The sequence below is a fragment of the Sminthopsis crassicaudata genome, chromosome 3 (genome assembly GCF_048593235.1).
Source record: "Sminthopsis crassicaudata isolate SCR6 chromosome 3, ASM4859323v1, whole genome shotgun sequence".
Classification (NCBI taxonomy): domain Eukaryota; kingdom Metazoa; phylum Chordata; class Mammalia; order Dasyuromorphia; family Dasyuridae; genus Sminthopsis; species Sminthopsis crassicaudata.
The window spans coordinates 629,869,494-629,888,786 of record NC_133619.1 but is presented as its reverse complement, the minus strand read 5'-3'; the positions used below and the strand labels follow the sequence as shown (position 1 = coordinate 629,888,786).

At 39.8% G+C, this 19,293-nt stretch overlaps 1 protein-coding gene across 7 annotated transcripts in view; it reads right to left on the bottom strand.

Annotated features, from left to right (window-relative positions):
• Positions 1–10,831: 10,831 nt before the first annotated feature.
• The window catches only part of CEP104 (centrosomal protein 104), a 53,139-nt gene continuing 44,677 nt past the window's right edge, over positions 10,832–19,293 (bottom strand). For all 7 annotated transcript variants that reach the window (XM_074306448.1, XM_074306452.1, XM_074306447.1 and 4 more), the window contains 4 exons: positions 18,403–18,541; positions 17,955–18,022; positions 15,948–16,038; positions 10,832–14,813 (listed from right to left, as the gene is read on the bottom strand). In XM_074306448.1, the coding sequence (XP_074162549.1) occupies positions 14,692–14,813; positions 15,948–16,038; positions 17,955–18,022; positions 18,403–18,541 (420 nt within the window). In that variant the 3' untranslated portion in view covers positions 10,832–14,691. The remainder of the gene's footprint in view (positions 14,814–15,947; positions 16,039–17,954; positions 18,023–18,402; positions 18,542–19,293) is intronic.

Below are 19,293 nucleotides of genomic sequence, written 5' to 3'. Positions count from 1 at the left end.
TCCTTCCTTCCTTCCTTCCTTCCTTCCTTCCTTCCTTCCTTCCTTCCCTTCCCTTCCCTTCCCTTCCCTTCCTTCCCTTCCCTTCCCTTTCCTTTCCTTCCTTCCTTCCTTCCTTCCTTCCTTCCTTCCTTCCTTCCTTCCTTCCTTCCTTCCTTCCTTCCTTCCTTCCTTCCTTCCTTCCTTCCTTCCTTCCTTCCTTCCTTCCTTCCTTCCTTCCTCCCTTCCTCCCTTCCTTCTTTCCCTCCCTTCCTTCTTTCCCTCCCTTCCTCCCTTTTTCCTTTCCCTCCCTTCCTCCTTTCCTCCTTCTCTTCCTCCCTTCCTCCCTCCCTCCCTCCTTCCCTCCCTCCCTTCCTCCCTCCCTCCCTCCCTTCCTCCCTCCCTTCCTTCCTCCCTCCTTCCCTCCCTCCCTCCCTCCCTCCCTCCCTCCTTCCTTCCTTCCTCCTTCCTTCCTCCCTCCCTCCCTCCCTTCCTTCCTCCCTCCCTCCCTTCCTTCCTCCCTCCCTCCCTCCTTCCCTCCTTCCCTTCCTCCCTCCCTTCCTTCCTCCTTCCCTCCCTCCTTCCCTCCTTCCCTTCCTCCCTCCCTCCCTCCCTCCCTCCCTCCTTCCTTCCTTCCTTCCTTCCTTCCTTCCTTCCTTCCTTCCATCCTTCCTTCCTTCCTTCTTCTGTCCTTCCTTCCTTCCTCCCTCCCTCTCTTTTGTCCTTCCTTCCCTTCCTTCCTTCCTTCCTTCCTTCCTTCCTTCCTTCCTTCCTTCCTTCCTTCCTTCCTTCCTTCCTTCCTTCCTTCCTTCCTTCCTTCCTTCCTTCCTTCCTTCCCTTCCCTTCCCTTCCCTTCCCTTCCCTTCCCTTTCCTTTCCTTCCTTCCTTCCTTCCTTCCTTCCTTCCTTCCTTCCTTCCTTCCTTCCTTCCTTCCTTCCTTCCTTCCTTCCTTCCTTCCTTCCTTCCTTCCTTCCTTCCTTCCTTCCTTCCTTCCTTCCTTCCTCCCTTCCTCCCTTCCTTCTTTCCCTCCCTTCCTTCTTTCCCTCCCTTCCTCCCTTTTTCCTTTCCCTCCCTTCCTCCTTTCCTCCTTCTCTTCCTCCCTTCCTCCCTCCCTCCCTCCTTCCCTCCCTCCCTTCCTCCCTCCCTCCCTCCCTTCCTTCCTCCCTTCCTCCCTCCCTCCCTCCCTCCCTCCCTCCCTCCCTTCCTCCCTCCCTCCCTCCTTCCTTCCTCCCTCCCTCCCTCCCTTCCTTCCTCCCTCCCTCCCTCCCTTCCTTCCTCCCTCCTTCCCTCCTTCCCTTCCTCCCTCCCTCCCTCCCTCCCTCCTTCCTTCCTTCCTCCTTCCCTCCTCCCTCCCTCCCTCCCTTCCTTCCTCCCTCCCTCCCTTCCTTCCTCCCTCCTTCCCTCCTTCCCTCCATCCCTCCCTTCCTTCCTCCTTCCCTCCCTCCTTCCCTCCTTCCCTTCCTCCCTCCCTCCCTCCCTCCCTCCCTCCCTCCCTCCTTCCTTCCTTCCTTCCTTCCTTCCTTCCTTCCTTCCTTCCTTCCTTCCTTCCTTCCTTCCTTCCTTCCTTCCTTCCTTCCTTCCTTCCTTCCTTCCTTCCTTCTTTCCTTCCTTCCTTCCGTGTAGTACATAACCAACTCAATAAATTTCAGAGCTCTCTTGAAGTGCAAAGGAAAAGGTTTATGAGTTTCTCACGAGAAGCGAGTGTCACTCCCACCATATGAGGGGTGAAAGTGAGGTGCTGAACATAGGAAGCAGGAGCAAGATGTTCCCTTTTGCAACACCATCCTCCCCTGTTGGCTCATCCTCATTGGCTGAGAATGTGACCTTACATTCTAAGAGTGAAAGCTACAGCAAATGTGGGAGCAACACATAAATTCAAATTTGAACAAAAACATGTCAATTGCTGATTCTGAGGTATACATTCTCAAAGTATGGGCTGGGTAGATAAGGACTGTTAGGTCAACCTATCCTGTATATTCCAAGAATTCCCGCTCTTCTCAGGAACTACTTGTTAGGAGGGGCAAAGGGAAATGCAGGAGCCCCACTCTTTAGCTTTTGAGATTTTCCATTTCCTCCCTCTCTCCCTTTCCTCCTTCCCTCCCTCAATTCCCTTCCTCCCTCCCCTCCCTCCCTTTATTCCTTCCCTCCCTTCCTCTCTCCATTCCTTCCTTCCTTTTTGCCTTCTGTCTTTCTCCTCCTCCTCCTCCTCCTCCTCCTCCTCCTCCTCCTCCTCCTCCTCCTCCTCCTCCTCCTCCTCCTCCTCCTCCTCCTCCTCCTCCTCCTCCTCCTCCTCCTCCTCCTCCTCCTCCTCCTCCTCCTCCTCCTCCTCCTCCTCCTCCTCCTCCTCCTCCTTTCTCTCTCAACAAGTGCTCTAAGACTTCTCCAACTCTGAGTGTTCACAACATTAAATTGTGAATCAGATGTTAGGGGATGTGGAGGCGGAAGGAAAATTGGTGACATCATGATATGTATTTTATTATAGCTTTTTATTGACAGAACATGTGCATGGGTAATTTTTACAACATTGTCTCTTGCTCTCATTTCTATTCCAACTTTTCCCTTCCCTCCTTCCACCCTCTCCCCATGTGGGCAGTCTCATACATGTTAAACATGTTAAAGTATATCTTAGATACAATATATGTGTGCAAATCCATACAGTTCTCTTGTTGCACAAAAAGAATTGCATTCAGAAGGTAAAAATAACCTGAGAAGAAAAACAAAAATGCAAGTAGTCCACCTTCAATTCCCAGTGTTCTTTCTCTGGGTGTAGCTGATTCTGTCCATCATTGATCAATTGGAACTGAATTGGATCTTCTCTTTGTCGAAGATAGCCACTTCCATGATATGTATTTTTTAAGCAACTTTACAACAAATAGGAGTCCGAGTCTGTTGCACTTACCAATGTATGGTAAGAGTGGAAAAAGGAAAGGCACACTGAGGTTTATGGATCTTCCTCTCCACACATAACAGGAAGAAAAAAAAAAAAAAAAAAGAAGAAGTGAAAAAGACCCATTGAGCACAATTGAAAACATTTCTGAGGCAACCTGGTAATTGATCTAATGCACATCGCACACTTGTTGAAACTGTCTTGATGGACTTTTGTTTCCCCTCCAATTCCCAAACTGGAACAGAGGCAGAAGAGATTGGTCTTCATTATGATGGGGTGCAGCGTCTAGGGGAGATGTGGCAGTAACCCTAAGGCCACCTGGTCTTAACCTAAGGCCACCTGGCCTTGGGAGGGCTATAGTTCCACAGCCAATGCCGGGCTGCCAGATAACAGTCTGTTGATCAGTGAAAACAGGGTCTCTGAGACAAATGTTGAAGTGTGTACTAGACTGCTTCTCAGTTGTACCTCAAAGCCATAAAATTAGCATATTGAGTGACATGAAGAACCAGATCTCTCTGTCTTTTTCCTATACATTTATCTTCTTGCTCCTGGTTTTTTGGTAAATCCTTTTGGAACTTGTTAGCCCGCTTCAATGGGTGTAGCAATTACAATAAACTTTTCCCCTTCACTTGGAGATGGGTTCAAGCTTGCATATTCTTTTGAGATACCTCCCGACACTAGTCTGAAACCCCAACCTTTTTGGGGTCTCCTTTGAACCTCAACAATTACCCAGTGGCTGTGCTATCAGCAGAGGTAGCTGTCTGACAAGTCCCCTTCCTGCATGGGGTCCATTTCTGAGAACCCAGTGACTCTGGGTCAAGAAGCCTGAAGAGAAACTTCTTGAATTTATGATCATGCAAGAGGAAGGAAGTCCACATGAAGGCCTAAGAAGAGTTTGGTCAAGAGCTTTCTTTCTACTTATAATAATTTATGTCATCAACTTAGCAAAACAGTAGTTGCATCATATAAACTCCCACGGTCTTTTGAGGTGCTGAGGGGAAAAAAGTGTTCATTTAACAAATGCTTCTCTTTTCTGGTGCCTTTTCTACTGACCTGGAAGAACACTTTTGCAGAGTAAATGAACACAGACATAAATTGGAATTTTAAAAAGCTGTTTTATAATTTGTTCAACTGGCTAGACATTTTTACAGGCTCTTAGTTTTTTTTTTTTTATGAAATTGTAAATTATGGAAGGAGTAGGTGATGATTAAATTTAAAATTCATTATTTCACATTTGTATTGCCTATTTTTTATTTATTTGTGTGTGTGCGTGTGTGTGTGTGTGTGTGTGTGTGTGTTTGTGTTGTCCAGTTATGTCTCTAACAACCATCTTGCAAAACAGTGAGGGAGGTTTGGAAATCCTGGAGTAAGATTTGCTTGGTGGGTTGATGGTAAACATTGGATACTAATAGCTACTGCCAGCCTGCCGTTGTTGGTTAACAGAAGCAGCTGCTTCACACCTCACTTGCCAACCGTTGGCCTCCCAAGCATCAGAGGAGATGGCCCTTTCAAAAACAATGCCTTCTTCCAAAAAAAATAGACCATCTAAAAATAAAGTTTGAGAAGTCGGGTTTGTAGCCATCCTTAGCCAAAATGCTGAAGCTTCTGGAAATGAATAATTCTAGAGACTAAGAGCCTGGGTGGCTGGTTAAGTCCCAGGCATTTCTTCTGAGAAGATTGGAAAAACTCAGAATTGGAGAAGAGCCTAGAGGCCATCTGTATGTACCTGACCTGGAATCTTCCCTGTAACCAGAAATACCTGTCGTCTCCTCCTCCTCCTCCTCCTCCTCCTCCTCCTCCTCCTCCTCCTCCTCCTCCTCTTCTTCTTCTTCTTTTTGAATTTTACATTTTTAATTTTTAAAATTAATTTTATAATTATATTTTTTGATGGTGCATAGATTGATGCATAGATAATTTTTTTTTACATTATCCCTTGTATTTTCCCCTCCCTCCCTCTACTCCCTCCCCTAGTTGACAGGCAATCCCATACATGTTAAATGTGTTACTGTGTATCCTAGATACAATATATGTGTATAAATCCAATTTTCTTGTTGCACGCTAAGAATTGGATTCCAAAGGTAAAAATAACCTGGGTAGAATGACAATAGTGCAAACAGTTTACACTCAAATTCCCAGTGTTCCTTCTCTGGGTGTAGCTGTTTCTGTCCATTATTGATCAACTGAAACTGAAAAAAACAATGCTCACAGTTTACACTCATTTCCCAATGTTCCTTTTCTGATGTAGCTGATTCTGTCCATCATTGATCAATTGGAATTAGATAAGCTCTTCTCTATGTTGAAGATATCCACTTCCATCAGAATACATCCTCATACAGCATCGTTATTGAAGTGTCTAATGATCTCCTAGTTCTGCTGGTTTCACTCAGCATCAGTTCATGTAAGTCTCTCCAAGCCTCTCTGTATTCATCCTGCTGAATACCTGTCTTCTACAAGAGGCCCTTCCCAGATTACCTCAGGGGCAGGACCTTTCCTCTCCTGATTATTTAAAGTTGATCTTGTCTCTAGCTTATTTGCATGCAATTGTTTGCATGTTATCTCATCCATTAGACTGGGAACTCCTCAGAGTGTAGGTTATATTTTTGCCTTTCTTTGTATCCCTAGTGTTTAGAACAGTGCCTGACACATAGTAGGTGCTTGTTGATAATTGCTTGTTGACCTGACTTGGCAGTGTTTCCAATAATCTATTCCACTTTGGATAGCTCCAGTGGTTAGTAAGTTTTTCCCTTAAAAAAAATAGTGGGGGTCTTTTTGACTTCTCCTTACTGTGCCTTATTCTGCACTTTGAAGTTAGGGAGAATAAATCTAAATAAACCCTGTTCCAACAGAACAACCTTTCACTCCTTCTGGGTTATTTCCCTACTAAATTTTCTCTTTACCATGTTCACACATACAAACAAAAATATATGTAAACATATTAAACATATAAATATCTACTTAACAGTATATAATAATTAAATTATATTAATCACATAATTTAACTAATAAAATGTTTATATATAATCTTTGTTTATAATATAATATAATATATAATATAATATCTCTTCTATATATAGAAGAGAACAAAGAAGTTTGGAAAAAAAACAATTAAGGAGGACAGTTTTAAAAGTAATTCATTGGAGGAAGCTAGATGGCATAGTGGATAGACCATCGGCCCTGAAGTCAGGAAGGCCTGAGTTCAAATCCAGCCTCAGACAGTTTGTCAGCTGTAGGACTCAGGGCAAGTCATTTAACCTTGTTTGCCTCGGTTTCCTTACTTGTTAAAAAAATGAGCTGGAGAAGAAATTGGCAAATCATTCCAATATCTTTGCTAGAAGCTTGGGATTTTGATTTTGATGTTCCAAGGAATTTTCATCTTGATGCTCCTTTCAGGAAGTGACTGGTGGATTCTTTCTTTTTTCACTTTGTCCCCTAGTTGCCAAGAAATCCCTAAATGGGATCATGAACAGGCTTTCAGTGCTCCCAAAGGGGTCTGATCCAGGGCAGTATTTTTGCTCCCTCTCTGATTTGGACTCTACAAAGTCTTGCCTTGGGTTTGGGCCAGTATAAGAGTAAACTACTGCTAGACTTTATTCCTGTTAGTCAGCTAGAACCTCCTGAGTGACAGAACTGTAGCTACCTTTATTCTGGGATTCCTGACTTGATTATTTCTCTAAAGAGAACTGGATTATAGAACTAAGATTCTGCTCTTGGGGTTTGAGCCCCACTGCTTCTTGCCTCTGAACATACTTACTTTTTTTCTTTCTTTCTTTCTTTCTTTCTTTCTTTCTTTCTTTCTTTCTTTCTTTCTTTCTTTCTTTCTTTCTTTCTTTCTTTCTTTCTTTCTTTCTTTCTTTCTTTCTTTCTTTCTTTCTTTCTTTCTTTCTTTCTTTCTTTCTTTCTTTCTTTCTTTCTTTCTTTCTTTCTTTCTTTCTTTCTCTTTCTTTTTTTTTTTTTTTTTTTTGCTGAGGCGATTGAGGTTAAGTGTCTTGCCCAGAGTTACACAGCTAGGAAGTGTTAAGTGTCTGAGGCTAATTTGAATTTATGTTCTCCTGACTTCAGGGCTGGTGTTCTGTCCACTGCGCCACCTAGCTGCCATTAAACTTCCTTTCTTTTGTTTAAAAAAAAAAAAAAAAAAAAAAAAAAAAATATATATATATATATATATATATATATATATATATATATATATATATGTTTGGTTACAGTTGTTTTCCTTTTTCTTTTTTCTTCATTTTTTCATTAAAACATTTTATTTTCAAAACATATACACGGATTATTTTCAATATTCACCCTTGCAAAACCTTGTGTTCCAATTTTTTCCCCTTTTCTTCCCTCTACTCTCTCCCACCCTCAGTTCCCACAGTCCTCTCTTTGGGTACAGATGGCTCTCTCCATCACAAGACCATTAGAACTGGTCTGAATCACCTCACTGTTGAAAAGCGCCACGTCCATCAGAATTGATCACCGCGTAATCTTGCTGTTTCTGAGTATAACTAAACTTCCTTTTTTGGCACACCACCTGGATTCAAGTCTCCTTTTCAGTCAGCTCTGAATTGGTGACCCAGAACTAGGTAGTGGTTGACAAAGCTGTACTGGTGCCTGTTCCCATTATGGTATCTGGGGTGATTCTCCCTTGCCCTGGAGCACAGCCTTTCCCCTAGCTGTTTTATATTCCACCCACAATACCCACAAACCTCCCTTTCTCTTTGTGCTGTCCTGGGATGGAGAAATGACTCACTATGATTTCTTCTGGATTTTCTCACCAGGATTTGGTCATTGTGTTTTCTATTCGGGGGAGTTTTAGGGTGGGGAGTAAAGCTCAGCTGTACTGTGCTACTTTGCCATCTTGGCTATGTCTCCAGGAGAGTCACTCAACATAAACCTCTCAAAGTTGTCTGTTTTCTTATATTCCTTTGGTTCTCTTTGTGCATTTAAAAAAATACTTCAAGTCTTTTATTTGGCAACTCTAGGCTAGACCACTTTCCCGACACTTCTCCACCCCCTTAAAAAAGAAAAAAACTTCTGTAACAAATGTATAATCAAGAAAAATAAATCGCTACATCATGTCTGAAAATGTATGACTCATTCTGAAACAAGCCCATTACCTATCAGGAATTGAATAACAGGCTTAATTACACAGAGCTAGCTTGTGGTGCAGTGAGTGGACAGAGCCTTGGGCCTGAAGTATGAAAGACTTGAGTTCAAGTCCAGAGTTTGGCCCTGTGGGGGTGCCCTCTGGATGCCTCACTTTCTTCAATTGTAAGTTGAAGATTATAATGGCACTGACCTCTCAAGGTTATTATACAGATATTTTGCAAAATAAGTTTTTAAAAAGTACTTAGAACAATGCATGATACTTAATAGGAACTGTATTTATTCATTCCCTTCTCCTGACTGGTACTTTGGAGTCACCATTGGTCATTATATCATTAAGTCTTTCAAAAGTTGTCCTTACATTGTTATTATATAAATCATTCTCTTGTCTCTGCTTATTATCCTCTGTTTTAGTTCATATGTCTGATGGTTCTCTGAAACTATCCCGTTGTTTCTTATGATATGATACAGTTATAGCCATATTAATTTGTTCAGTCATTCCCCTTTTAGTGAACACTTCCTCAATTTCTAGTTCTTTGCTAAAACAAAAAGAGCTGATATGTGTGTTTATATATACACACATACACCCACAATGTATGTATATATATAAATATAGAAACATACGTGTGTATGTATATACAAATAAAACATATGGGTCTTTTCTCTTTTCCTTTGATCTCTTTGAGATACAGGCCTAGTAGTGATATCACTGAGTCAGAGTATGCAGAGTTGAGTTTGGTGACTTTCTGATAATTCCATTTTTTTCCAGAATGGGCTGTTTTTTCACAGCCCCTCCACCAATTGTCATTTTCCTTTGTTGGACTTTTTTTCCATATGGTTGTTGAGCGCTTAGATTTCTTTAAGATTTGCCTAAACATATTCTTTATTGGAGAAACATTTCTTGTTACTTTATATTTCATCCAATTTCTTACATAGCTTGAATTAGGAGACTTTGATCAGAGGAACCTATGGTAAAGATTTCTCTCCCAGTCAACTGTTTTATTTGTGCAATTGTCTGAAACTAGAATTATTCATTTTCTCTCTTCTGTGATAGCAGGCGTATAACCACCCCCTTTTCCTTCCTTTTTGCCAATAAGGTGACAATACATCTTTGGTGTTAACCCTGCTCGGAATCCAATTGGAAAGATTAATTGAATTTGGCATGTTTAATATTTCAATTAAGTGCCTTAAAGCCGTGCTTTCTAGTTAGTGTGGAGGCAATGCTTGTATTGAGGATATAGAGTCACAGGCTCTACATCAACATATGAACAAACAACTGTGGACCATGGGAAAAGGGAAGATGCAAGTTTGAGACAACTCAAATGTAAGCAAGAGTTCCTTGTTGGAACTTGGGAAACTTGCACTGAATATTAGAGAAACTTGCACTCAGGCCCTGCAAGCCTCAAGGCACCAAACAACTGTGATTATCACCTCTAATTGGGACAAATCACTTTATATAACTTTTGTTTCCCATGATCTATAAAATAGGGAAAACTATAATAAGGTTGTGAAAACACTATGTAAAACTATACTTAAAAGCAGTACATAGAAGGGAAAGATTTTGGAGTTGCAGTGCTAGGCAAGAGGTATTATCCAATTTCTCTGTAGCAGGAGTATTCATGATTTGCTGGACTGGGACATCTACCATGGAGCTTGGTATACGCTCTGGCTCCTTGTTGGAATGGTGGAACTTGACTGGTACCTGGTGGCCCCTTGTGGCAAGGGCTGAGGTGAAGCTAACTGGCTTAAGTGGTGGGGGTAGACTCATGTTAAACATCTACCCTTCTCTGTACAGTCTTTTTAAGAGGAGGAAACATGGCTCCATCCTCCTTTGGGTGAATTTTTCAGTGGTATCTTGGGACATAAGTACATGCTGCATGAAAAATCAAAGTTTAGGTAAAACATATTGGGCAAGGATTCCTAGCTCCCCTTTTATTTCTTGAGTACAGGTCAGTGACTAGCAATTCTAAGAAACAGGTGTTTGCAGCTTTGGGCATCAGTCAATTAGACTGAGACTTATGCAAAAGCACAATTCTTGCGGATGACCTATATCCGGATTGTTTCATAACAGGACGACAAAAGAAAGTCGATACCTTTTTGTTGTTGCTTGGATAGATATCTAAGGTAAATGTGAAATATCTGTCCAGTAATCTCATAAATGATCTTTGCTTTCTAGGAGAAGTAGAATAAGTTGAGATGTTTTGTTTTCAATATTTAAGTTCTGGATCTTATTTAATTCATCTGTGGACAATGAATTAAAATTGCCCCAGACCTGATTCCCACATTGTACTATGGGTGCCTTTTCTGGAGGGAATCCTGCTATATATATTTTGATGAGACCACAGAGAGAAGTATGGAACAGTTTTAAGAGATTTCCATGGAATAGATCAAAGGTAGAGACTAAGCTAGAGGAAAAAATGACCCTCATCTTAGATTAACTTTTCTTCCTCCCCAACACATTTTCAGCCCAGTTATAGCTGAACCCAATTACTTTCAGCATCCCTTGGAACTAAGAGGTATATTTATTTTTATTTTATTTTTGAGTATATCTGCTTTCTCAGTGTTACTTGTTACTATCTTCTGTTTTTGTTTTTTTTTAAATAGCTTTTTATTGATGGAACACATGCGTGGGTAATTTTTCAACATTATCCCTTGCATTCACTTCTTTTCCTTTCCCTTCCATTCACTTCTTTTCCCTTCCTCCACCCCCTTCCCCAGATGGCAGGCATCCATGTTAAAGTATATCTTAAATACAATATATGTATACAGATCTGTACAGTTCCAAGAGGTGTATTTCTTAAAAGAAGAGCTTGTAATATTTAAATATTTAAAGAGCTTGTATCAAACTTCACACAAATAAACCAGTCCTTCAAGTTCAAAATCCACATAATGCTCAGGATTTATTTGCACTAGAATTTCCAACATTGTTCATAGACAGTTGTTTCCTGAAGTCAAGTAGGTAGATATACACACGATGGATAATCCCGTTAGTTACTGTGTCACTGATGGGCCATTTAAAACCTTGGCAAGGACTTGGAAGAGTCAGTGCTGCATGCAAACCCACCCACTGCCTCTTTGTTCCATTTACAGGATTTCTGCCCCTAATCACGAATGGTCAGGCAGTGAGACCAATCCCCAAATTTGGTGGAATTTGTGTTAAAGACATATAAATGAGAAACAAGAATGTTTTAAAAAGCACCTAAATAGCATGGATTTAAAAGTGACCAATAAGAGGAGATTAGGCCGTTCTTTGAATTGATTTCTTTTTTGAAAGTAAATTGCACTTGCAAAAAATGAAAACCTAATTCAGAACAGCATGCCCAAGAACTCTTTTATAGATAAGACTCTTTATCAAATGAGAAAGAGCTTAAATTCCTTTGATTTATAATTCATACAGCACTACCTCTGTTTGTCTTGGTCTCTCTTATGTATAAAAATGTGTGTGTGTGTGTACACACACGCACACACACACTTACAATGTGTGATGGAGTGACATTTACTATGAGAACATATCTAAAGCAAATTTTGTCAACTAAATGACTATAATCTATCATTGAAAATAAATACATTTGTGTATAAAGATTTAAACAATATGGTTTCAAAATGGAAACATAATTATAAAATATACAGTGCTAATATTAAGGTAACAAAACTGTACACTACAATTCTTATAAAGTGATGTGTCTTTATATAAAAAGCAAAAACAGATTAATAGAGCAATTATATTCTCTAGTGGAGAATCCCAACAGAAGGTGAAACAATGCTATAATTATGCAAAAGAAATAAGATTATAAAGTAGAATTTCTACATATTCAAACATGACAATCTTGACACAACCTTAAGCTAATGCTGCTTGTACAATTGGTCAGCAGATCTGAAGTTTTCTGAACTTCTGCAGAAAAAGCCTGGTGCAAACTTTCTGTAGCAACACTAGCACTAATTAATCTCTTCTCTTTCTAAGAAATTTTCCTCTAATTTTTAGGGGGTGCATGCTGAGTTAGCATTGATGCTATTTAACTGGAATAGATCTAACTTAAGCTTAGTTTTTTTTTTTTTAATAACATAATTATTTTCTTAAAACTCTTGGAATAAAAATATAAAACTTTATGAGGTGATCAGGTTATTAAATAAATTGTGTAAAATGGGGAGAAATTGATATTTAAATTACTCAAACAAAATTATGAATTGGTTATCTTTTCCCCATTATTTCCCTAAAATAAAAACAGAAAATGAGGACATTAAAAAGTAGCAAAATTACACACAAAATTGCTACATGAAACTGAACCTAAAAACTCTATTCTGACTAGTCAGACATGAAAGAACCATACCTTAAAGGATATTGTGATGTAGACCAACTTATTTATGATTAAAAATTATTAAGCAAATGTTTCACTTTTGAATGACATGTCTTTTCTTCTGCTCCTTTAAAAACACAATTTCTTTAGGGAAGCCTAAGAAGTGGCATATGGTTCTCAATGGAATTAATCATTACCAAGAGATCTTCCTGTTTAATAACCCAACTTCAGCCTACTATATACTCATCTATTTATAACTTATATCTTACCTTGCACCCAGATTTTCCTCGCCCCTCCCCACCAAAAAGAAAGTCATTCTTTGGATAATGGGACTGCTTAATTATACTATGAACACACAGAGAACAGCTGTAAAACTTGTCTGAGTGAAAGGCAAATGTTTCCTTCACCAAATGGAGATAAAGAACGATTTATCTATTTGCACTTAACGATATTAGAAAAAACCAGCCGTCATCTCTGAGATTAAAAGACTAACAAGTTTTTTAAAACTTTTATGCTGTTCTCTTGGTATGGACAGTTTAGTCTCATTTCTTATTTTTACATAATGTACCTTTACATCAATGGAAAGCTTGATGGTAGTTTTTACTTTCACAGTCTTAAAAGGTGTTACTTTATCAAAGGGGATTTACAAAGTTTCACAATTACTAAGCCAAAAAAAGAATGTTTCCCTCTGATGCTTAGGAGACTTTCCTCTTTACAGAGAAGCAAACCAAACAAAAAATGTCTCCTATCATACATATATAAGCCAATTTTTAATTAGCAATTAAAAATCTCCAACAGGCTGCCACCTGTCACCAATCCATTTTGCCAGCCTTTTCTGAAAGCATTAAGAGTATATTTTCCAGGGAAAAGCAGGATTCTTGATCTTAATTTAATGGTTCTGGTGACAGCTTCTTTCTAGGTTCTTAACCCGGAGGAAGACTTAAGAAATGGTTGTTGTTTTTTTTAATCTCCAGGCAGAATACCCATACAGTCAGAAAAATTACTTTAGTCAAATACTGGCTGGTTTTGCATTGCTATTCCTCCATAAAGAATGAATCGCTGGCAATAACTATTAAGAGAAAACCTACTAGTTAATTTACTGAGGTATCACATGAATGTGTCCGACTAATGGGTCAGGACACATCAATTTTGAAAGCTTTTTCCCTTTTTATATTCTTGAAAAAAGTTTTGGTATATTAAAGAAAAGGGCCTTTTTTTTTCCTTCTTGAAAGGTAAACCTCCATTTGGAATTATGGTTATTAGAAAGTCAAGGGCATGGAATGTCAGTCCCAAATTAGTATGTGCTTAACTCTGCTGCATAAATACCAGATACACGGTTTGTGTATGTAGTAAGTATTTTGGGGAAGGTATTCTGTGTCAGATTAAAATATAACCAGCCCCAAATTTTATTTAATTTTTTAAAGAAGTATCAGTTTGATTTACATGCAGTCAGATGATCACATATCAGAATGCACTTTTGTCATTTAAAAGAAAAGATAATTTACACATGTAATGACGTCGAGAGACCCTCCTCCCTCCAAAAAAAAAATAAATAAATAAAAATAAAGCATGATATGGATCCAAGTCTTGTTCTAATATTTACATTTGGGGGGCTGACTCTGCAGTCAGGATCAGGGATAACCTTGCTGCCCACAGAGCAAAATGGGCAGAAAGCTACTCGCAGATTTCTCTGCTCAGTTTTGGGATCCTGACTTTAGATAACTCCTCAGTGGCTTTCTCCTGGAGATTTTCTTTCTTACTTCCCCTTTCTTTGACAGCGAGTAATGGGGTGCTGGATGGTCCCACCTCCTTAAGTCTGACAGAGTGTGAACACACAATACCACAATAAAGAAGGAAGCAGGACAGGAGTTCAAAGCTTGGGCCTAAGATGACGGGCCCAAAGCCGTGCTGGGCCAGGGTCAAGAAGCAACAAGGTTCACTTCATTTGTACCACAAAGAGAGAAGCAAGTTTGGTGGAGAGAGGTTGGCAAAGTGCACGTTCTTTACTGTTAAGATTCTGAGAGCAACTCCAAAAGGATGTTGTTGTGCTGTGTCCCTCCCTGGCTCCCTGTCCTACCAGTCAGCTGCTCCTAAAGCCCTCAACTTAAGTGGATTCTGATTTTGTTCTAAGACAATGGCATTCCTTTTGTTCTCCAAGGGAGGATCAGACATTGGGAAGGTTCTAATGCCATCGGCCTCCCATGCTCGGTATCTGAGATGCAGCTCCTCTGGTTGAGTACATACATGTCACTACATCAGGACTGAATGAGGGATCGTAACTTGGGGATGCTACTTATGGCAGAGGAACAGCCACCTGCAATTCAGGAAGGAAGGACTGGATAAGGCCATATCCATGAGATTGATTTACAAGTAATGTGATGGAATCAAAACTTGCTCAGTCACTTATGGAGCCAAGAGAAACAGAACATTTGTCATATGTCATCGTTTTGTGTGTGCCCTGCTAGTGGTTTTATTCAGGCCTCCTTTTGGGGTGGGGATCTTGCTTCCAAATTTGGATCCTGAAGTGCCCGATTTGGCCATCATTGAGTCTACTGCTTTCCCTGCAGTGAAAATACACAGAAATGTTAAGTATAGGTGGAGGATTAAAATGGAGACTCTTATGCATGAACTGTATCCCAAGAAAGGCTGTAACTGCTCACAATTAGACTGACTGAATCAAGCACACTCTTGGGGTGGGGGCGGGCGAGGTGTGCTCAGATTTGTGTGGATGGACAGAATCAGCACTACAGGCATGAATTCAGCTGTGTCAGCCATAGTGAAGGATGGCCCAGTCATGTGGCTGGGCTAACTGGTGGGTATGGAGAAATCAAAAGTAGTCTGTTTGGATACAAATCCAAACTACCAGTAAAATATGTAATAATCATTGGCAGCAGGAAGAGAAAGACCAAAGATCAAATAAACTTTCCTCCTCATCTGGGGTATGATGGAATGGAATCACCTTTGCCTTGTCATTAGGGGTAAAAAAACCTGCAGCCACTAATTCAATAAATAATCAATCAAATTCTTTAGGCCTCCAAGACCTGAATCATGAATTGTATTCTTTATGTCTATAATAAAAGGGCATCATCAAAGTTTTTCCTTGTCAGAATAAAAAGAAATTAAAACAAACAAACAAACAAACAAAAAGGCATTTCTTTAAACAGGTCACTCTGAATTCGGTAAATGCAAAGGCCAAAATGGAAATTTTGGAGTAGGCTTGTAAAAGGGCATCCCATGAATCCATATTTTTAAATACACCTGCATGTGTTTATTCTTCTATTTTTATCAGGCCTTTTCACACACACACACACACACACACACACACACACACACACACACACACACACACACACACAGAGTCAAATATATTCAAATGAAACTAGTTCTGTAGGCCTTTAAAATGGCCATCACAACTGGGCTGATATACACCCTTTCACTCATTCATTTGCTCGCTCTCCCAGAATTGCTAAATGCCCCTATGCCTGATCAGTCCCATGCTAAGTAAGGGTTGTAGAGAAGACAAAGATACGTAAGGCATGGTCCCTGCCCTCATTGAGTTTATGTAGAAAAGTATCTATCACATAAAACACTTTTTTACTGAAGAACAACTTGCTTTATAGAGCAAATCCTGATGGGGAAAAAAAAAAAAAAGAAAAATCTGCTTGGTCTGCACCAACTTGGCAGAAATACCCTACCCAGCTGTGTGGCTTGTGTCTTCTGCAAGTAGTACGCCTTACGCAGGTTCATTGTGCAGCCCGCGGGCCCTGTCAGGTGAGACTTCCAAGCCTGAAGATCACAGAAGACAGGAAGAATGAGTCACAAAGGCCACTGAGCCCTGGGCTACTGGGGCAGTGCCCAGGGAAGCCCCGGTCTCAGCAGGCTGAAGGGAGCTGCAGCACTAGGACAGCCAGCCAACACCCCCTCCCATGGCAGCTGATCTCCTACAGAAAGCCTCCACTCTTTTAGAAAATGTTCTTATAAGCTTGATTTCGGACCATAATGAAAAGAAGCCCTTTCCTGATGAGCCCTTCTTGTCCACGGGTCACCCTGTCAGCCCTGGGCTGTGCTAGAGTGCCCGCTTCCCAGGAAGGAAACACCCTGCTTCTGGATGAGCATGTGTGCACAACTCAAAACAAAAAATCGATCAGTTTGAAAAAAGAATGGCCACTATGAAATATGGCTGACTAGTGAAGCAGAAAAGGTCTCACCATGCAAAGTGAGTTAGATCTTGACTCTGGCCATTGGTTAAGTCAAGTATACTTTTTGGGCCTTGGCTCAAAGATCACAAATAATTAGTGGCGCCACTTACAGTTATGGAAGTGGGAAAAAAAATCATCAAAAGTAATGAGAATCAGTGCCACAATGGAAGAGGAACAAATTGTTCTAGTGGCAATTAAACTGGATCTTACAGAATTCAAGTCTGTTTTGATATCATAGGTCAGGTTATTATATATATTTTAAAGTATTAAAACTCCATATCTGTTAAAATGTGGAACACTTTCTGGCCTACTACAATTTTTTGTAAAATTATCAGGGACAGCAGAGAAATATAGGTGCTTTTAAATTCACATTCAGTAAACACCAGAGATGTTAGATTTTACTTTTCTAAAACTATATATTTAAGTCTTTAGCTTCTTTCTTAGATCTGTCCAGGTCTGAAAGGGACATAATATTTTCAACTATTATAGTTTTGCTGCCTCTATCCCTCTATAACTTAATGAGCTTTTCCTTTTAAGTACTTAGAAACTAAACCATTTGGTACATATATGTTTATTTATGTTACCTCCCTATTTTTTTGAATGTTCTTTATACATAATAGATTCTGCTCTAGTCTCTCATTTTAACTGCATGAATTTTTATATTTCTTTCTCCCCCCCCCCCCCCCGAGGCTGGGGTTAAGTGACTTGCCCAGGGTCACACAGCTAGGAAGTGTTAAGTGTCTGAGACCAGATTTGAACTCAGGTCCTCCTGAATTCAAGGCTGGTGCTCTATCCACTGCGCCACCTAGCTGCCCCGAATTTTTATATTTCAAGTGATTTTTTGTAAACAATATAATTTTCGATTTCATTCAGGCATTTAAGAAATTTACTTTAATGTATCCAGTCAGAAAAAGAATAGGAAAACTAGTTGTCATCAGGGAAATGCATATTAAGTAAAGGTGAATGCCAAGGACCCAGAATGAAAGGTGGACAAACAAGTAACAGACTCACATTCTTATGATGTCTAAAGATATTGAGGAATGGCCAATGGTAGGTAGGCGCCCTCTGGTACTAGTTCATGGTTGGACATGGACAAGAGTTGTACACAAGTAGGTGATACAGATGGGTTGCCATCTCATCAGTGAAAATGCAGAAGTCTCTAAGATCACAGATCTAATTGAGGTTTTGGGAGCTTCTCAGTCATTCTGAATTAGTGAGGCATGATGGTATGGGAAACAGTATATAATTCAGATGTACAACTCTGGAAACTTATTTCCAAAATGAAGTTTAGCTCTAGTGATTAAGACCTTATCAGAACATAAAATTATTTTAAGGTTGAAAGGAATAATCATTCTGAAAGTCCAGATAAATTTATTCCATTTGGTAGGAGGTGAACTTTATACCATAGTTATTCTTTTTTGGACTGGTTACATCAATTTAATTAAAACAGAATTAAATATCATAAAGGCCAGACTTTTTTAGACTAATAGTTAGACTCCTTACCTCCTCTCCTGGTGTAAAATTCTCATGGCACAATGGACACCGGTTTGCAAGCTTTTCTGATCTTGCAGCTAAAATGACATTAAGTAAAATGCTGTTGAGTTAACTACACAGAATGTTAGCAGTTATAGGAAAGAGGCTGAATGACCTGAGGCATTATCCCTCTCATGGATAGAGAAAACTGATGTTTCCTGTTCACATGTTCATCTTGCCAGGTACACTAAGCCCAGAAGAAAGACCACCATTCCATCTTGCAAAGGACATGCTGATGTTAGACAGGACTATCATCAAAATCTGACATTCAGGGCCAGGCACACAGGAGGCACTTAATAAATGCCTTTTGTGTGACTGACTAGAGAAGAAGTTTTCTTGAGAGTTTACTCTGTTTATTCTTTATCACAGAACTTTTGAGGGAACAGGAACATCAGAGAGGTGCAACGGTACTACGTACGATTGCAAGCTTTGATTTTTATGTGTCTGGGGAGCTCTTCCTTAAAGACAGCTTCCGAGCAGCGATGACACTTTCCAAACTCATCTTTTTTGTCACACTCTGTCAGCAGGTGCTCTGTCAGACTGGCTATCTCAACCACCTGAAGGGAGAACCAACAAAGCCTGTTAGTTATCAGGAACAGGGACACAATCCTGTTGGGTTTAAGCTTCTATTTCACATCAAGTCAGGATTGTAACCTTGACTTATGTGAGTATATATGTACAAATACACATGATCTATACATGTGCAACACACATGTAACTAAAATTAAGAAGGAAGATCATTTATCCTTCATTCTCTAGCACCTACCTAGTCTTTGTATGCTCAGGTTTAGATTCAGCCAACAAATATAAAGCATGTTTCCATGCTAAAGAGTTTTATAACCCCCCTCCCCCTGCAAAAGAGTAAGAAACAGAGAACGTGGGTTGGTGAGCACTTACAGAATTCATGAATAAAGAGGGACTCAGATTCTGATTTGGTTTGGTATTATATTAATATATTGAATACATTCAAAGCTAAACACAGCTTTCCATTTAGGATGATTAGAGAGTATAAGTTTACATATAATAATAACATAAATTATTAAATATATAATAATTGTAACAAGTTTATAATTTCATCCAGAAAAGGTGTGATTTTTCTAGAAAATGTTTAGAAACATTCAGAACACAAGCCATTATAAAAACATGCCTAAGTTCAATATGGTAGTATTACTATACATATTCTACCCTCACTGAAATGACTGGATTTTTACCTGGTTAGTTATTTCTAACAATTTAGATGCTGCCGCAGAACAACTGTTGGGAAAGTGGTCGATGTAGGTAAGCTTTCTTATAGAAAATCTCAAGAAAC